Source organism: Zea mays, chromosome 2, assembly GCF_902167145.1.
Source record: "Zea mays cultivar B73 chromosome 2, Zm-B73-REFERENCE-NAM-5.0, whole genome shotgun sequence".
NCBI classification, from domain to species: domain Eukaryota; kingdom Viridiplantae; phylum Streptophyta; class Magnoliopsida; order Poales; family Poaceae; genus Zea; species Zea mays.
The window spans coordinates 23,241,963-23,262,786 of record NC_050097.1 but is presented as its reverse complement, the minus strand read 5'-3'; the positions used below and the strand labels follow the sequence as shown (position 1 = coordinate 23,262,786).

Below are 20,824 nucleotides of genomic sequence, written 5' to 3'. Positions count from 1 at the left end.
GGCAAGCAGTTTACATGGAGCGCATTTTAAGATCGGATCGTACACCTTTGTTTAAGTCGCGGATCCGTCATGAGGACTCTGAACTCTCCTTAAAAATAACATTATCTTCCCTTGGAGTTTTTTTCTCTCTCTCTATCTCTCGACGTTTTCGCCTCTTTTCTGAACTTGAGGAAAGAACAATGTATGATTATGCTCATGCATGATTCAAACAGGTCAGAGATTGGCTGCTGCCAGCGGGAGCATGTGGCTGATCTAAAATTAGCGCTGGAAAGACGAGCGTCGTGAGAAAAAAGGAATCTGGCTTTGATTGGAGAAAACGCTTTCCGGTGGTGGTGGCACTCGTTTTGGAGCTGCTTACTGGTGAGGCTAGCTAAGCTGAACGTAATTCCGAACCAATTCCTCTCCTGCCAATAATTGTTCTCCTTAATCCTATTTGTAGTTCACTTGCCTGCATATTTAAATTGCCGTTCGTTGGGGGCAGATTCATCTGTGCACCGTGCGTGTCATATAAGAAAAGGCAGGAACCGAATGCAATCTTTCAGACCTCAGAAGTGCATGTGAAAAGTCTGCAGTCATAGTGGCTCAAGAAATCACCAGTTCCTTGCAACCCGCCGAATATGTGGTATACTCCATCGACATACACAACAAGACAAATTGACACTCGATGGCATGACAAAATTTTCTATCAGAGATCTAGTGATTCTAAAACCTCATCTCACTGCGCCAATTCTTGTGGCTAACTACCCTCAACACAATTATAGCACCATCAAGGACATATTTACACTCTACTCCATCGGCATCTAACTTAGGACACCATCTTGCTTGCGGTCGACTCTCGATCCAGCGGCGGAGGTCTTCTCCTGGAGCACGCGCACCACGTCGGCCATGGACGGGCGGAGCCCAGGGCTGTCACTGACGCACTGCATGGCGAGCTCGGCCACGGCGGCCGCCTCAGCGGCGTCGTAGTCTCCTCCCAGCCTCTGGTCCAGAACGCCCGGCAGTTGATCACCATCGCTGAGCTTAGGCCTCACCGCGGCCGTGAGCCGGTGCCCTGTCTCGCGGCAGACGGCCTCCTTGCCCGTCAAGAGCTCGAGCAGCAGCACGCCAAAGCTGTACACGTCGCTCGCCTTGGTGGCCACTCCGGAGCGGAGGAGGTGCGGGTCGACGTAGCCCGGGGAGCCCATGACGGCGCGGTCCGAGGGCCGGCGGCCGCCCATCGTGGCCGAGACGCCGACGTGCGCGAAGCCGAAGTCGCAGAGCTTGGCGTCCATGCCGGCGTCTAGGAGGACGTTGGAGGCCTTGATGTCCCCGTGGACGACGGCCGGGTCGCGGCCCTCGTGGAGGTACTCCAGCGCCGAGGCCACCTGGAACGCGACCGCCACGCGGCGCGCCCAGGGGAGGGTGCCCGCGCCGCCGTGGAGCCTCTCGTGGAGGTCGCCGTTGGGCGCGTACTCGAACACCAGCACGCCCTCGTCGCGCTCGTCGCAGTAGGCGAGGAGGCGGACGACGTGCGGGTGGCGGAGGGAGAGCAGCACGTCGAGCTCCCGGCGGAACGCGCGGCGGAGGCGCTCGCTGCTGCAGTGCACCTTGACGGCGCCGAGCCGCGAGGAGGAGAGCGAGGCGAGGTACACCGTGCTGAAGCCGCCGCGGCCGACCACCCTGGACGAGAAGCCGCCCGTGGCGGTCTCCACCTCCGCCCACGCCAGCTGCCGCGCGGCGCCGCCGTCCTCCGCCTCGTCCACGCACACGGGCTCGGCCGGCGCCACCCGCGAGCTCGCGCCGCCTTGCTCCCCGCGCTTCCTGAGGTCGCCGCCGCGCCCCCGGCGGGCGCCGGCGAACAGGCCGCAACCCCTGAACATCTCGAGACCCGCGAGTTGTGGGAGGAGCGTCCGCGACTGGTAGTGGTAGGTGGGCAGAGAACAAAGTCCTCTGGTCGCTTCTTTGTAGCTGGTGTGTGAGACTGACGATGCGTTCTTGGCTGTGCCTTCCTGGATAAGCTGGGCACAGGGTGGACAGGACAGAGGAGGAGGCGGCAGATGGAAGAAGAGCGGCGAATCACGAAATGCTGGGCTCCCAGTCAAATGCAGTGCCAGTGCAGTGCATATATATACGCTGATTGTTGTATCTAAACCCGGTGGGCCACACCTAATCATTGTGCGAAAAGAAAAGCAGCGACCAGGACGTCAAGCATTTTCCGTCTTTTTGTAGTTCCATATGATATGCCGTGTGCGTCGGTCACCAACGTGCCATTGACCGCTCTTGGGATGATTATTAAACGACGATCATTCTAAAATCGTGCCTTCGTTAGAATGTTTGTGAAGTGCAACTTGTTTCTGTTTTGTTTGTTTTCTCGATACGAACGGGATTGCACTAGCTCCTACTTTGAAATAACGAACCTAAACCATTTTTTTATTTTCTCTTTATTACGAGGCTAGCCCTGTGCTACTCTCAACGACATCCGCCAGTTCAGCCTTTGAACTTTTTTCATACTCAAATGTTATATCTATTGTAAAATTCGGTGGAAGTTTTGTCTTCTGATTTCATGGCTGCGTGTTAATATAGGCTAGAAAAAAAACTTCGGCGTAGTTTACATCTTGAACAAGTCACAACAACTTACAAGAGAAAAAACTAAAGTTTTCATATCTTATGTTATGAATCATCAAGATCAACCTTGATTAAGGGATCAAGGTTTCCTCACTATGAGATATGCAGTATCTTAACATTATTTGAACATCCATGCATAGAGAGGTGCACAACAACAAAATGTGTTGTGTAGCTTGACGTAGGTGAGGTGGTGGTAATGACCATTTATGGACCAAGATATGGTTTTCATCACACAATATAGAGGAGAAAATAGATGTAGATGAATGAGGCGGCTACATCATAAGAGATAGAGGAGGAGGTGAAAGATGTGGTTGTGTGGCGGCTACCTCACTAGAGATAAAATAAATAGAGGGGAAAATGAGGCAAGCTATTGGCTTCGTAAGTGACACAAAGAGAAAATTAACGTACATCTCTCTCCGCTAGAGATAGATAATATTAGCTAAAAAAAGTTGTAGCCATATAATCTTGTAGAATTGTCCCTCTCTATAGAACGATATATATTTTTTATGAATGGATAGATGTCCTATTAACATGCAAGATGTTTCTGAACCTTGGATTATTTGTGTGGGGGGGGGATTACCATGTTAACTTTTTATGTTTCCTATAGCTCTTTGGAGGTCGTGGAATGTTAGAAATAAAATAGGGATTGAGAAAAAGGTTTCCAAAATCGTACAACAAGGTTTTTCATATTTTTAGTTTTTGCAAAAGTTTTTGGACATTTATGCAGTATTATTAGAGAATAATATCAAGAGAATGAAGATGTGGTTGAAGGGTTTCCCGAGGCGAATTGAAGATCGAAGGAGTCTTTTGGTTAAGAGTTTAGATGTTGCTCAAGTGTTTCCTCTCTCTTAGCTTGTTAGTTTTTTGAGTGGATTCAACTTAGTTGTTCATTCGTTTGGTCTTAGTGGCGAAATCGAAGTAGTCTTTTGACTAAGAGTTTAGAGGTTGCTCAATTTTCTCTCTTAGCTTGTTAGTTTTTTTAGTGGACTGAACTTAGTTGTTCCTCGTTTGGTCTAAGTGGTGGTTGTAAAAAGGTTGGTAGGTCGAGGGTTTAGGCTGGTGGGGTTTTGATCCTCGAAGGTTAGCTTAGTCAAACTTTGAACTTTTAGTTTGGATGGCCTTCCCTGGTGAGATTAGTATGAGCCTGTATCTATGAGCATTCGCTTTTTTTTTAATAAAAGCCATATTTACCTATCTAAGAAAAAGATATGAAAAATTCGTATAGAGCATTTGTTTCAAGGCTAATGCTCTTTTGCGTCTCATTAGTTCAAGCATGTCCGTCATTCTATCTAGCTCAAAGAGACTAAACTCATTCACATCTCGCTCCCTGAAAAGCTCGTGGTTAGCCTATCTCCTGGACGTTTATGTCGTTCTCGACGCATGGTTTCATGAGAAGTTTTATACATTAATTAGAGTGCCACATCAGATTTTTTAGATAAAATGGCACCATATTTACTATGAAATGGATGGAATTAGTTTGACCACCACGAAACCAATATCAACTCATATCCAAAGACATTTGAAACCAGCGTCGAGAGCAATTTGTTTCATCTCCACTCATTTCATACATTTGTATTGACTAGTTAGATACAACATTTAATTGGCATTGTAGCTTACGAAGATGTGAAGTGAAACTTTGTATCGAGAGTGTATGTTTCATTCTTGATGACGAATGCAACGAAACAAGAACGACCATAACAATCCACCTACGATGACCGTACCCCATTCATGCGCCTTGAAAACAAAAGCGTGCAAAGCAAGCGAGACTCCCCCGCCCCCCCGGACGGACCCCTACTACAGCTGAAGGCAGCAAAACATAAAGCAGGGGAGGGAGGGGGTGGAGTAATTAGCGCAGCGGCCGTGCACTAGTACCGGCGAATCATGCGTCAGGCCGCGGCCTCAGAGCAGGCACGCCGTCGCGCTCGTGCAATGGCAATGTGCGGCACAGGGAGGAGGACCATGGGAACCATGCGATCCACAAGGTGAGCAGAGCCGACGGCCGGCCTGCAGGCCACCACACGGACGGCAACACGTTGATCGAGAGCACTGCACCTGCCCCCCGGTGCTGCTGATTGGACTGGGAGGGTTAGCGCGCGACGTGACGCTCCACCCGTGCGCGCATCGAATCCAACCTGCGCGGCGCCGTCCGGTGCGGTTCACTGGCATTGCGAATGATGAGCAGGTAGGTGAGGAGACCCGGACGGAGGAGGAGCAGCCGAGCAGGCAGCCAGCAGCACCGACGACGTACGCGCGCGTGCGGGGTGTGTGGCGCTGGCGCGGCACCGGCGCGCACGCGCATCGGCGCGGTGACCTCCTGTTGGTGCGGCAGGGGAATCTGAGACCAGACAGAAGCTTCGTGCCAACTGCGCCAGGGGACAGGGGAGAGGAGCGTTCCTGGCTCGGCGTCCAGTTGAACGAACGTGGCTGGCATTGGCAACAACCTTGCATTGGTTGGGGACGGCACGACGACTTTGGGCATGGAACGGGCCCCTGCCTTGTCGCTGCTGCAAGGTTTCAGTCAGAATCAAAACATCGTTTTCCTTAGTCTGGATGATTCGATTCGACGAGGATGCGCCTGTGCTCGAACCAGCAAGCAAGGCACAGGCTCGTGAAGGGAGGGGAAGATGCCTGTCGGTGTCGCGCTCTGGTCGTGAAACACAAGCTCCAAATACACTAGGTCGCGCTCTGGATTTGGCGACCTAGTGCCTGGGAGCTCAGAGAGATCGACTGCGGTGCGCTACTACAGAGAGGAGTACAGTACAGACGGGAAGAAAACCCGTCTGAGGTTGCCTGGATGCTACTCTATTGCCCATTCATTCATTGTTCGACGACCCAGAGCTGCTTTTTCCGCAGCTTCATGTCATTGAACGTGCATGGCCCAATGATGCCGTAGAAATGCAGTCGTATCGTATGGTATAGCTTAGCGCTAGGAAGGACGATACCACCTACTACTGTGGAACTGGTAAAGACCGCGACAGCGGCAGAGAAATCAAAAAAAAAAGAGGAAAATAATCATCACGGCGTCTGTGCATAAATCAAATTTTAAGGTCTCCAGTTAGAATACATATACCAACCCCGTGTGTGAACTTCGTATGCGCAACCAGAATCGGAATCGTACGTCTCGGTACCGACGGTTCAATAGGAAACCTCATGTGTCCGGGTTGGATTGGATGGCACGATCGGGCTGGTGCAATAGGAAACCTCCACCGGGATGCTGCGTGCTGCTTCTTGGTGCTATGATACTTGTTCGTCACCTAACCAGGGACCAGGTTCAGGAAGAAAAAAAAACGTTGTTCATCAGATCAGATCAGATATTGGAAGCCCCGGATAACAAAAACAAAGGCTTATCCGTTTGCACGTCTGTATCCGTACCGTTCCGTTAGGAGAGGCAAACCGATGACAAAGAAAAAACATGTCGGCGAAACAAAAATATACTAATACAGTGGGTGCGTTTTTTGCTTGTGTGCTTATATATGGGAGATAGGATGTTAGATTTGACATGACCATTGTTTATGTTTTATTTAATTACAATAAATTAATCTAGATATATGTTAAATGTGTTTGGGAGGTCTCGTGATTTTCGGAACGTCTAGGACGACGTGACCATTAGAACGTACATCAGGACCTATGGGCTTTGAAGACGTTCCGGATCTCTTATAACCTCTCTATGGCGTCAGATGCGAGGGCCCTATAAAGCTGCTGAGTGCTGACATAGCCCCCGGTTGTTCAGGTGATCAGGTCCATTGTAACATACTGTAACTTTGTCTATGACCGTGCTATGTAGATGAGCTATTTTTTCCACTTGATCAAGTTAATGAATGAGGTATAATGGACACGTAACAATGAATTAATGGGTGTACATTAAACTGAACTGTCCATCTTTTAATCTCACAGCACCTAGCTCGTACTATTAGATCTAGCTCTAGTAGAACGATCATGATACATAATACAATAACACAACCTTTCTTACTTCTCGATTAAGTTACGTCTCAGTCTGAATCTTCATGTCATAATCCAATACACCAACATAGTGTTAGGAGAGCTAACCTTTAGAACCACCCTATGCATCTGCGATACTTGATCGGTTGTGCGAACAATCAGCTTTTTAGGAAGCATCTGGTGTTATCCGGATCATAGCATGGTAATCTCAACAACGTGGCATATTCAAGACAAGTCATCACGTACAGCTCCACGTGCACAAAAAGATAGGGGTAGTTGGACTTCTACTGAGCAGGGTCCACTGCCTAGAAGTCGTGCATCACTCTATCCTTCCTTGAGCCATAAAAGGTAGGGGTAGATCAACATAAAAATAGCTTTAATTTTGGCCTTCGGACAACTTTAGAGGCTTCAGACTTGTAGACCTTTTACTTCTAAGCTTCATCCTGACCTATAGTTGTCAGGATATATATAAGTGAAACAAAGACCTACTAAACTAGATTTCTCACTACAACCAAAGAAGAAAGAGAGAGCTAATTTGTCATCATCATATTAGATATGTGAGTTTATAATGTTTTTACCCTTGACTTTATACTAGGGAACACACTATACCAGGATTTGGGCGCTGGTTAAAAAACAGGAGGAGCAGAGCTCTCTGCGAAATACATGATGTATTTTGGAAACCTTAACAATGAAATATTCGTTTCTATTGTTGGAGGTTTAGCAATACGCTAAGGGCATGTTTGGATGTACTAGAGTTAATAGTTACCTGGCTAAACAGTTGCTAGTGGAATTAGCTGACTAACTATTAGCTGATTTTAGTTGTGTTGAACATCTAATTAACTAATGGGTAGTGGAAGCTGTAGATAATAGTTAGCTGGAATATTTGAAAGCTCTCTTGTGGTTTTGGTGTTTGGATGACAACTCAATTAAAGGACTAACAAGTGTGTTAAGTGTTGAACAGGTGCTTAGTGTAAAGCTGACAGGGTTCAACACAAGTGAACAAATGTGATGGTCCAAGAACTGGATTATGGATACATGATGGACATCACAAGTAAGATGGACAGTGCAAAAGTGATACTCGGGTGAGTAGCTCGGAGACAACTGATCAAGCCAAGGACTGAGGCAAGAAGAGCTTCGAGGTACCAAGTGCACGGGAGAAGGTCAAGGAGACTGAGGAACCCAAAGCCAAGGGTGAAGAAGAAGGCTTGCAAAGTCAAGGGTGATCGAGTTGAGAACAGCTACGACACATCAAGGATCACTACATAAGGACGTGACTTACAACCAATGAGGCAAAAGCTACAGTCATGTGGTGTAAGTCATAAGGCTCAAGATCAAGCTCTAAGAAGGAGATCAAGGTCACTAGAAGGAGAACAAGTGTCAAAACCAGAACTGGAAGCAACCCAAAAGAGCTAAGTTCATCTTGATCTTTAGTTTGGGTTGTTCCTATGTTTGGAGATGTTCTATGTGACCTTTGCAGGATGTTGGAGCGAAGAAATGTCAATCTAGATCAAGTCAAGCCAACTTGATGATTTATGAGTCCAACATCAAAGCTCAAGCATGTGGAATGCTATAGATTTAATGGTTAAGAGAAGGTATGTTTCTATACTTAGTACATTGGTTTTGTGGACTAATATACTTGTCTAAGTGTTAGAAACAGAAAGAAGAAGAAAAGAAGAGAGGTGCAAAGGGCCTGGCTATGTACAGCCAAGGCAGCTCAGTCTGGCACACCGGACTGTCCGGTGGTGCACCGGACAGTGTCCGGTGCGCCAGGCTGAACTCCAGTGAACAGGCCGCTCTCGGGAGAAGTCTGGCGACGATCGGCTATAATTCACCGGACTGTCCGGTGTACACCGGACTGTCCGGTGAGCCAACGGTCGGCTTGGGCAACGGTCGGCCGCGCAACCCGCGCGTGACACGTGGACGAGCCAACGGTCAAATGGGGCACCGGACTGTCCGGTGTGCACCGGACATGTCCGGTGCGCCAACGGCTCCAAGACTGCCAACGGTCGGCTTCGCCATAGAAGGAAAGAAATCGGGCACCGGACAGTGTCCGGTGTGCACCGGACTGTCCGGTGCGCCACCCGACAGAAGACAAGATTTGCCTTCCTGGTTTGCTTCCAACGGCTCCTAGGCCCCTTGTGCCTATAAAAGGGACCCCTAGGCGCCTCAAGCAATATACAAGTGCAGCCAACAAGTGTAGACATCACTCGAATCAATTCTCACTCTCCCTCGTGTGTGTAACTCTATAGTTTGTGTAGAAGGCACAGCTATAAGCCTTAAGAGAGAGGAGAAGTGCTGCTTAGAGCTAGAGCAAGGTCTTGAGCGTATCGTTACTCTGCCGGAGTGCTGCCAAGAAGTTTGTAAGCAGCCGCGGTTCTGTTGTAACCCCACTCAATAGTGAAAGGCTCTATCTGTCATATTGACAGATCTGAGCAAACGGAGGAAGGAGTTGAAATAGACTCCAAGCCCAGGTGTGGCTAACTCCAACGAGGACTAGGCAAGCATTTCAGGCTTGGCCGAACCTCGGGATAAACCCTTGCGTCTGTGTGCTCTGTTCTATCCTGACTCTCTGCCTTACTCGTTTTTATATCTGCACTTCAATACTTATCTGTGTTATAAGCTTGATTTGAAGTGCAGGACATATTGAGACAGGATCTTCCATTCCGCTGCGACCTACTCGAAGAGTCTTCTCATTCCACTGCGTACTAAGTCTTCGAGTAGAGTAAGAATTTAAGTTTTAAAGTAATAAGTTTTATTCGCCTATTCACCCCCCCCTCTAGGCGACATCCAGATCCTGTTCCCGGGCAAAGGGAACTTTCAATTGGTATCAGAGGTAGGCCTCTCCAGTGTGGGCTTAGCCGTCCGGAGATAACGATGTCGTCACAAGAGGTAACTGTAGAACTTCTTTTAGGCGATGGCTCTAATTACAAATCTTGGTCTGTCTCTATTTATAATGCTTTCATGAGTGTTGATCCTGATTTGAGACAGATCTTTAGGAGAAGTATTTTTCCATCTGATATTAGTAAAAATCCCTCTAATGATGAACTAAGATGTTTTTCTCTCAATCACCGTGCTTGCAGCATCTTAGTTGATTCTCTTTCTAGAGGTGCTTATTTTGCCATCATGAGTAGTGGTAATAATTTAATTGTTGATGCTCATGATTTATGGAATAGAATTAAAGAAAAATATTCTATGGCAAACTGTGATGCTCCTACTCCCTACATTACTTGTGATACTAACCATTCAAAGGGAGAAGAACAAGAACGATGGCACCCAAACGATGAATCCACCTCGTCGACAGGTTTGTTCTCCACTAGTGATAAATGTTTTATTGCTAACAATGACGGTGGAGACGAAAGCCATGATGAGGAGGAATATGAGGATGATAGCGAGGATGAATCTTCATCATCACAAGGTACATTTTCCTATATTGCTTCCACTGACATTAATGACAAGGAAAATGAGACCGATGATATGGAAGAAGAGGAGATTCGCCGTTTCTACAACCATCTCAACAAAGCAGACAAAGCTCTCCTGGTTAAGTTGTTGAGAAGGAACAAAGAACAAGGCGAGACGCTTCTCAGGCTAGAGGAGACTCTCATCAAAACCAATGACAGCCTGGAGAAGATGACCAAAGAACATGAGGAGCTGAGGTGCTCTCATGATGTCTTGGTCCAACGGTATGATTCAATGTTAATTGAGCAAAGTAATAATTATGACGCTCTATCTAATGTTGCTCAACTTAAAACTGAAAATTCTATGCTTAGAAGTCAAGTAGAAACAATGAATTTAGAAAAGCTTGCTCTTAGTGAAAAGTATGATATGTTGTCATACTCTCATAGTAAATTAGTTGATGACCATATCATGCTTAATGTTGCTCATGAGGTTGTAATTTCAAACTTAAATTCATGTGAACCTCATTCTCGCACGTGTGCGCATTTAGATTGTATATCATCATGTGCTAACCCCTGTTGCTCAAAAGAAAGCCAATCATTGATTGAGCAACAAGTTTTAGGGTCACAAAAGAAATTCTGTGGGAATAAGAAGCAACGACAACTGAGGAGAAGACGCTTAGCTCAACTCTCTCAAGATATCCACGGGCGCGTGGTGAAGAAGCTTGAGAAAGGAAAAACTGCAGCAAGTGTTAAGCTCAATAAGAAGAATGTTCCCAAAGCTATAAATGAAGAAATCAACATGAACAAGGAAAAAGGTAAAAATTCAATTAGTCATGTTGTTTGCACTGATCATCTCTCCATGTCATTCAAGTACAAAAAGGGAAAAGGAAAAAGGAGGTGCTTCAAGTGCAAGAAGTTAGGCCACCTCATCGCGTCTTGTCCATACAAAGACAAGGATGAAGGGACAAGGAGTTGTTTTGGATGCAACAATAAGGACCACATGATCACTTCATGTCCGGTCACGAAGAATCAAGAATGTGCATCCTCCAAGATGACTCTCACCAAGGAAAATGACAAACAGCAAGCGTCATGTCAGGTTAAGCGACGTTTCTGCTACAAGTATGGTGAGCAGGGTCATCTATCTAAGGTATGTAATAAAGGTGAGGTTCCTAAGCAAGTAAATTTGTCTCAATCTTATTCGCTTAGGAGACCCAAATCATACACTTGTGCTAGATCTATAATGAGATCACCTAGAACTAGCACAAAGACTATTTGGGTACCAAAGGCACTTTTAGTTGAATGTCAGGGACCCATCCCTAGGTGGGTACCAAACTGTGCTAACTAGATCATGCAGGTGCCTTGAGATGGACTGGAGACCATGGGAGAGCTTAAGACGGTTATATCAAACTCTATGCTTAAGCTTTTAATTGTTTATTCATTGACCCAAGGATGAATTATTGTGAGACACTAATCCCATGTTCATCTCAAGTAAAATAAGGTGAATAGGTCCTTAATCATTATTGGTGAATCAAACAAAGGACCTTGATGAGAATCTGCAACTTGCTCTCCAAAGGACGGTACCCGTGAATTTTAAGTACATAACTGCAATTTAGTATTGCTCTTAAGTTGGCTTGTTGTGCTATCTGTCCTTGGAGTAGTTATGCTTTATGATTGCCTGTGTTAAATGGATCATAATAATGTTTGCTTAATCATGACTGGTGCTCTATAGGATATATCTTTTGAATCATTCATGGGTAGCTCTTTCATTTGTTATATCCACAACGATTAACTCTCTTGGTGTATATGGATAATCATGTAACTTTTGTAAGTCATGCTATGTGCAAATATGACATTTTGTCTAGTCCATGTTCACATGATTACTTTGTCTTGGTACTCTGTGTATACCAAAACAAGAAATCCATGTTGTGTCTCTAATGCACCCTCTCGAGCTATGAGGTGCATGAGCAAAAGGAGCCCTAAATTGGCGACAACATGTGCTCTCACTACACAATACCTAAAAGAATGAATCTCATGGCATTCAGGTAAAAGGCAAAGGTATGGAGAATGGAACTATGCAATTTCATTGAATATCTTGAAGTTCCGTTGATTGTGATCATAGCTATGTTCTTGCCTTTCAATTGGTAGTATCTTGGCTTAGGTGCTTTATGCTTTAAAATGTTGTTTCCTTTGGTGTACCTAAGAAAATACTTCTTAATCATGGTGTGCTTAGACATCGTGCTTTATATGTATGATCTTGTCGTTTTTCAATTAGTATATGTGTTGCAATGATCATCATGTGTGAAGCGTGCCTTGGTGTTTTTAAATGTTATATATCATGAGGCATGCATTGTTTCCACTAGTCATAAGTTGTATTATCTCATCTATTCAATTGGTATCTTTTTGTGATATAATTGATATATTATGCCTAGACCAGGTATGTTTCCCCTTTACTTCTGAGGATGCTATAACGTGCAAGGTGCAAGTCATTCAAATACTTGATGCACAACTTTAGGGGGAGCACACATAACTTGTGTCTTTTGAGACTAACTATTTTTTTTGAGTGATCCTATATAGTCTCAAGGTGGAAAAGGGAAGATGAGCAAGAAATGGAGCGATCAGGACTTGGGTACCTCCACAAGTCTAGTAATTGGTATCTAAAGTTGTAAGTAATTACGTATTTAAAGGTTGCTCGTACTCTATAATAGTTGGTGATCCTAGATGCGTATCTTGAAATATCATGGAGCTATGACAGTGATGATTTTTCAATTGGTAGCCTTGGTAGTGTGCTTCAATTGATATCTTTTGGTAATCACTAGAATAGAAGTTTCTTCTTGTGCCCAATACTATAACTTGTTCTAAGTTTGGTGTATTAGCAACAAGAAAAGGTTAGGATAAAGAATCAGGCACAAGTGTGGAGAAGCTCTCGAGAGATTAAATACTCTCAAGATGGGAAGTACACTACAACATGGTAAAGGTACAAAAGGAAGTAGTAATCTTTTTGCGTATTTGTATCTTACTTAAATGTTGGTAGTGCATATGCTCAATAAGTAAGGGGGAGTTTTGATAATGTGTCTCTCCTCCTTAACACCCTGCTGTCCCTTGACATCATCCTATGTTCTTGCTTGAATATGGTTTTGGTGTTTGATGTCAAAGGGGGAGAATATGTGCATTAAAGCTTATCTCAACCTGAGAGGAAAGTTTATCCTAAGGGGTGATGTGTTAGTTTGAGCTTTGGTGATGTGTTAGTTTGAGCTTTGCTAGTGTGTTATTCATATGCTTCTTGCAGTATTATATGTGTTGCATCATATGGACTAGTGCTTCCGTTGCTATGAATTAATTGGCATCTATTGTGTTCATTCTGAAATAGACAGTCATGTTGATAATGATGCATATGGTTTATGGTGCTTAAGATTGCTTTAAATTAGTATCTGAGTTTAAATTGGTATCTTAATGGTGAATAGTGGTAGGTTGATATTCCTGTGATATATCCACTAATTTGAATGGTGCTTAACTCTGATTATGTGCATTTGTGTGTTATAACATCATGGTTTGATTCTTGACACAATGCATTCCAAAAAGTGCTAAGGTTTAGAAATGCTTCGAATTGCCTAAGTATGTGCAAATTGGCATATTAGGCCAAAATTATGATTTTGAAGTAAGCACATATTTAGGGGGAGCAATTCTATAAACTTAGATTTCAAAGTTTGTGCTTTAAATCATATTCTAATGTAAGCTTTAATTGCGTTGCCATCAATCACCAAAAAGGGGGAGATTGAAAGCTCTCTTGTGGTTTTGGTGTTTGGATGACAACTCAATTAAAGGACTAACAAGTGTGTTAAGTGTTGAACAGGTGCTTAGTGTAAAGCTGACAGGGTTCAACACAAGTGAACAAATGTGATGGTCCAAGAACTGGATTATGGATACATGATGGACATCACAAGTAAGATGGACAGTGCAAAAGTGATACTCGGGTGAGTAGCTCGGAGACAACTGATCAAGCCAAGGACTGAGGCAAGAAGAGCTTCGAGGTACCAAGTGCACGGGAGAAGGTCAAGGAGACTGAGGAACCCAAAGCCAAGGGTGAAGAAGAAGGCTTGCAAAGTCAAGGGTGATCGAGTTGAGAACAGCTACGACACATCAAGGATCACTACATAAGGACGTGACTTACAACCAATGAGGCAAAAGCTACAGTCATGTGGTGTAAGTCATAAGGCTCAAGATCAAGCTCTAAGAAGGAGATCAAGGTCACTAGAAGGAGAACAAGTGTCAAAACCAGAACTGGAAGCAACCCAAAAGAGCTAAGTTCATCTTGATCTTTAGTTTGGGTTGTTCCTATGTTTGGAGATGTTCTATGTGACCTTTGCAGGATGTTGGAGCGAAGAAATGTCAATCTAGATCAAGTCAAGCCAACTTGATGATTTATGAGTCCAACATCAAAGCTCAAGCATGTGGAATGCTATAGATTTAATGGTTAAGAGAAGGTATGTTTCTATACTTAGTACATTGGTTTTGTGGACTAATATACTTGTCTAAGTGTTAGAAACAGAAAGAAGAAGAAAAGAAGAGAGGTGCAAAGGGCCTGGCTATGTACAGCCAAGGCAGCTCAGTCTGGCACACCGGACTGTCCGGTGGTGCACCGGACAGTGTCCGGTGCGCCAGGCTGAACTCCAGTGAACAGGCCGCTCTCGGGAGAAGTCTGGCGACGATCGGCTATAATTCACCGGACTGTCCGGTGTACACCGGACTGTCCGGTGAGCCAACGGTCGGCTTGGGCAACGGTCGGCCGCGCAACCCGCGCGTGACACGTGGACGAGCCAACGGTCAAATGGGGCACCGGACTGTCCGGTGTGCACCGGACATGTCCGGTGCGCCAACGGCTCCAAGACTGCCAACGGTCGGCTTCGCCATAGAAGGAAAGAAATCGGGCACCGGACAGTGTCCGGTGTGCACCGGACTGTCCGGTGCGCCACCCGACAGAAGACAAGATTTGCCTTCCTGGTTTGCTTCCAACGGCTCCTAGGCCCCTTGTGCCTATAAAAGGGACCCCTAGGCGCCTCAAGCAATATACAAGTGCAGCCAACAAGTGTAGACATCACTCGAATCAATTCTCACTCTCCCTCGTGTGTGTAACTCTATAGTTTGTGTAGAAGGCACAGCTATAAGCCTTAAGAGAGAGGAGAAGTGCTGCTTAGAGCTAGAGCAAGGTCTTGAGCGTATCGTTACTCTGCCGGAGTGCTGCCAAGAAGTTTGTAAGCAGCCGCGGTTCTGTTGTAACCCCACTCAATAGTGAAAGGCTCTATCTGTCATATTGACAGATCTGAGCAAACGGAGGAAGGAGTTGAAATAGACTCCAAGCCCAGGTGTGGCTAACTCCAACGAGGACTAGGCAAGCATTTCAGGCTTGGCCGAACCTCGGGATAAACCCTTGCGTCTGTGTGCTCTGTTCTATCCTGACTCTCTGCCTTACTCGTTTTTATATCTGCACTTCAATACTTATCTGTGTTATAAGCTTGATTTGAAGTGCAGGACATATTGAGACAGGATCTTCCATTCCGCTGCGACCTACTCGAAGAGTCTTCTCATTCCACTGCGTACTAAGTCTTCGAGTAGAGTAAGAATTTAAGTTTTAAAGTAATAAGTTTTATTCGCCTATTCACCCCCCCCCTCTAGGCGACATCCAGATCCTGTTCCCGGGCAAAGGGAACTTTCAATATTAGCTAGGGGTGTTTGGATGTCTCTAGCTAAAAGTAGTTAATAGTTAAACTATTAGCTTAGTTGTTTGCATATCACCATCTACTTTTAGCAAAACTAACTATTAGCTTTAGTGCATTCAAACAACACTAAGGCCCTATACCAAACCTCTAAAACTAATAGTTATCGGCTAAAATTACCTGAGAGGTTTAGAATGGATCAACTAATGGACAAACTAATTGTTAGTTATACCCCTCAAATATGTAACACCCTGAATTTGGGGGTATAAAATTTCTTTTCTAATATCCACCAAATTCAGGTGTTACTCTCTCAGTTCTTCGCTTTCCTTTCTCTTTTCCCTAAAAAATGGAGAATTATTTTTGTTTTATATTAGCGTAAACCTAGTGGAATGAGCCCTAGAGGCACTTTGGTTGTTGCATTCATGTTGTTGCATGGTGTTTCTAAGTGCAAAATGTGTTTGAAACATGTTAACATATCTTATAGAAGCGCTCGGTAAATTTTCATATTTTTCGGAATATTTTTCTATTTTTCGGAAACCAAAAACTATTTATTTGTGGAACTTAAAAATATTTTTAGAAATTCTAATTATGTTTTTTGAGTTCATTAGGTGCCAAAACATTTATAGGAATTTTTCTGGAATTTTTTAAAACATCTATAATATTTTGAGCACAAAATATGGATTTCTAGGCTTTTTCGAATTTTAAAAATAGTAAAATCCGAATTTTAACCGAATTTTTATCTCGTCCAAACCCTAGGTATATATACATGTCCGGCTTCATCTCGTCGAGCCCGTTCCAGAACACCAAACGTTTCCCCCAAATCCAATCCCTAGCTCCCGGTATTGCTCGCCGAAGTTCGGGGCGGTTCCAACTCCGGCGACAACTCCGACGAGCAATTACTCCCAATCCGTGCATCGTCTGCCGAATCCGAGGGTACCGCTGCGTTCGTCTCGTCGAGGGCTTCGTCGCAGCGCGTTCGGTTCGTCGATTGGATCCCCGAATCTCCGGCAATCGACGGATTTCTCCTCGGCTCCGGCGAGGGTCTTCTTCCCCGGTGAGAAACCTCCATTGTTGCACCTAGGGTTTCTTCGTTTCTTCGTTTTCCCGTCCGTGCAGAGCCTCTCCCGCTCTCCCCTCACCTTCCCCGGTGGCGGCGCCCCTCCCTCCTCCGTTTCCCCTCCTCGACGGCGCCCCTTTCTCCCTCCCCGGCGGCGGCGGCGGTGGCCGGCGGTGGCGCCCGCGTCCCGTGCTCCCGCGCCCGCGCGCACCCCTCCCCGACGGTTGTGGCCGCGCCCCGCGCCCGCCCCCGGCCGGCCCAACCCCGACCTCCCCTGCGCAGCCCCCTCCCCTTCCTCTCCTCTCTCTTCCATGGATGGGAGGAAGGAGATGAAGAGAGGAAGAAGATGGCAATTCTGTAAATTTAGTCCGCGCGAATTACAGTATGATTTAAAACATTCATAACTTTTACGTTTTAAACCCGATTCGATCCATTCAAGTTGCGTTAGATTCGTATTAAAATTATCTTAATTTAGAAATATTTATCCCAATTTTTTTACATTTTATTTAATTTAGTTAAACGTTTGTTTAACCAGTGGCTACTAAAACAACATTTCAATTTAAAAATCTAATTTAGGAATTCGATTCGCGCATTTATAATTAGTCACCAATATGATTAACCTTAACTGAAATGTTACTTATTAATAATTGTTTAGTGTAATCACGTTGTCATTTATTTATTAGTTTCGCATGTCGGTCCGCGCGTACCGTGCGCGTGCCGCGGTGCTGTTTCACGCATGTCGTTTGCAAGTGTCGCGCGTGTTGTTCGCACGCGTTGTCGCGTGCCGTTCGCGTGTGTCGCGCGCATTGCCGCGTGCCGTTCGCGCGTATCGCGCGTTGTCCGCGTGCTAAGTCGTTTGTGTCCGCGCGTTGCGCACATCGTGTTTGCACGTCGTCGTTAATTCGTCTCGCTTAGAATCGTCCATATTCATTAAGTTACTTGCTTAACTGTCAACTATTAAAATAGTAAGTTAGTCAAAACTAAGTAGTAGTATTAATTTATATTTGATTAATATCAATTAATATAATTATGTTGAATTAGATGTTCTAATTAGTACTTGTTTAACGTAAACGCGCTAACCCCTCGACCGTAGCTTCGACTATCGTGGTTCTTTTCCTCGCGTAACCGTAGAGGCGCTCTCTATTTTATATTGCTCGCTTTTATAACATTTTATCTTGTATGGTGTAATGTTCTTATGCATATATATGTTTGTTTGCTTGTGTCTGTTTGTCTTCGCTTCGCGTTGCGATTGGATCGCGATTCGTTTCCGAACTTCGAGGAATCGACGGTCAAGCTTCGGCGACCAAGTGATCTAGCTCTTTGGGTTCCACGAAGTTGAAGACCCTGAGCATCTGTTTGGTGAAGGCAAGTGTCCTCTGACCCATTATGTCCTATTTACTTTATAATTCATTGTCCCGCATTACTCAATTGAAACCTAAGAATTGACTAGCCTTCTATTTACCTTATCCTTGTTTACCTTTTGGGTTATCATGGTTAGCATTATGCTATTGCTTTACTTTAATCAATGAACATGATGTGAATATTATGATACGATGATGTTATCCCGATGATGTTCTTGTGACATTTAAGGGGGCTCGAGCGGTTTCTCGAGTGCCTCTCCGTAAGGACCTGTTCGTTGAGAGACCACCCGGGATAACAGTGCAACCATGAGGGTGAAATGGGATGCCCTTAGCTAATTAATTAGAGGAACTAGAGGTGTAGTTGCTTCGCCGTCGTGCCGTCAATGGGGTCCAGGCACAGTGCTTGCTCTGCCGAGGCTGGGTGCCGAGGTCCTTTCGTTTTGCTTTTGTTAGTCACCCTCCTGCGGGGAGGAGTACTGTGTTTATCAAACTGGAGAAACCTAACGGGCGGCTATGACCTCTAGGGAATCTTTGTAAAAGCTACGTAGTGATACCCTGCCGGACCACCTAGGAAGTGATCAATGGGGAGTCATGATCCCCGGGCAAAACGGGAATCACGGCTCATGGGTAAAGTGTGCGACCTCTGCAGAGGGTAGTGAAACTGATATATCAGCCGTGCTCACGGTTAAGAGCGGCCTTGGGATCCTCTTTGATTAGAGATACAGATGGTTCAATATACAATGGTTCTATTTATGGTTTTGGCTCGATGACGATAATGATGTTCCTCGATGAGGAAATGATTCACGGGTTGGTTATATGATAAAACTTGGCTTCCACTAATAATAAATACCTGACCAACTAAAAGCAACTGCTTGAGCTTAACCCCACATAAAGCTAGTCCACCTCAGCCAAACGGGACATTTGCTGAGTACGTTGATGTGTACTCACTCTTGCTTTCACAAAACACCAGGTTGCCTTTGGTGCAACCTATGCTCAGGTAAAGAAGAAGGCGTCGAGGCGGATCTCCAAGAGTTCCAGGACTTCGACGAGTTCGAGGATTAGGCTAGCGATCTCCCCCAGTCAGCTGCCTGTGGTGGGTTGTTTACGTTGGCTACGTTTCGATTCTGTGTACTTTGATTTATATTATGTAAATGACTCTAGTCTCTAATATTATTACTTACTCTTTATTGTAATTCGAAGCATTGTGCTATGATGAGTCATTTATGTAATCGCTGTGTACGTGAATTACTGATCCTGGCACGTACATGGTTCGCATTCGGTTTACCTTCAAAACCGGGTGTGACAAAATAACTATTAGTTTTGTTAGATGCCTTAATCCAGCTAAAACCAGCCAATAACTTATTAGCTGGTTAACAATTAGTTATAGAGGTTTGGAACATAGTCTAAATCTTTGATGATCTTTTTTGCTTTATCTCAGTCGTTTTATGTGGGTCTGCTTACTTTGTGGGAGATGGAGGCTACCCTAGAGTATAATAATGTACTCCCTATGTCCCAAAATAGTAATCGTTTTTTAGCTTTTGTTTTTTATGTCTATATTCAAATGGATGGTAATAAATATAGACAGTTGGGTCATTTTTTCCAATTGAAATAAACTTCCTTTATCTAAAATGTGACTAGTGAAATGAAAAAAAGAAGAGAAAGTGGTATTTTGGGCCATATTTTGGTTAAAAAAACTGAATGGGCCAAACGAATCTTGTGGACACTCCTAACAATACCTTAGCCATTTCCTGATCGTTCTGATTTTTTTCGTCTGGCCCAACAGAATTCTCCAGTTGAGGCTGACAACTGGCCTTAAAAGGCCTGGTCATACAGTACTTTTTCGATTTGGTTAACGGACTAACACCGTCTTGGCCCCTAGGCCCATTATCACACTCGAAAGAGTCGATAATGTTTATCGCATTGCTTGTGCTCCTACTTGTATGGGGGAGCGTTCGTGCGAAGCTGCGCTCCTACGCGACCGCACAAAACTCTGACACACAAAGCGTTGTGCTGCTAATGCTGTACTGTACCACAAGATCGAGTGCTTTCACAGTTTATATACCTGCAAACCCAGCATTCCGAACCAGGTACTTCATATATGACCTAAACAGATCTGTTATTGGTTACTGCTGTCCCGATAAAGCTAGAACAAGGTGAAAGGAGGGGAGGGGGGGGGGGGGGGGGGGGGGGGGGGGGGGGGGGGGGGGGGGGGGGGGGGGGGGGGGGGGGGGGGGGGGGGGGGGGGGGGGGGGGGGGGGGGGGGGGGGGGGGGGGGGGGGGGGGGGGGGGGGGGGGGGGGGGGGGGGGGGGGGGAGGGAGAGAGAGAGAGAGAGATGACAGATCCATAGAAAAATTGGAAAAAAAGGTGGGGGAGCAGATCTGTCAATGTCAGAAGAAGCCACGCAGCGACGGATCAATCTGTTGACATCATCACCCATGCAGTCCGGCGACCCATATATAAAAAACTCAGTTGCGGATGCACTGGCTGACGCTGAAAGCGAGGGCAATCAATTGTTTCCCCGGCACTTCCATGTTGGAGTTGCTGCTTGCTTGCCTGCCGCCGATCGGCACTACGGGGACGCATCGTCGACGTCACAAACCGCTCATGCCCGCCCGACTTTAAAAGAAGGAGAGAGAGCTAGCGTTCAAGCAGAAAAGAAGCCACCAGATGGCTTTCTTTGTTTATTGCCCGATGCCGCCCCTGGTGATGCTGTCAAGGGACGGCGATGGCAGCTAATAACTCACATTACCAGCGCG

At 45.5% G+C, this 20,824-nt stretch overlaps 1 protein-coding gene across 1 annotated transcript; it reads right to left on the bottom strand.

Moving 5' to 3' along the window:
- Positions 1-577: 577 nt before the first annotated feature.
- Positions 578-2,071, bottom strand: LOC103646134 (putative protein kinase superfamily protein). The gene has a single exon (NM_001364915.1). The coding sequence runs from the start codon at positions 1,857-1,859 to the stop codon at positions 801-803; it is 1,059 nt and encodes a 352-aa protein (NP_001351844.1). The 5' UTR covers positions 1,860-2,071; the 3' UTR covers positions 578-800.
- Between the last annotated feature and the right edge of the window lie 18,753 nt (positions 2,072-20,824).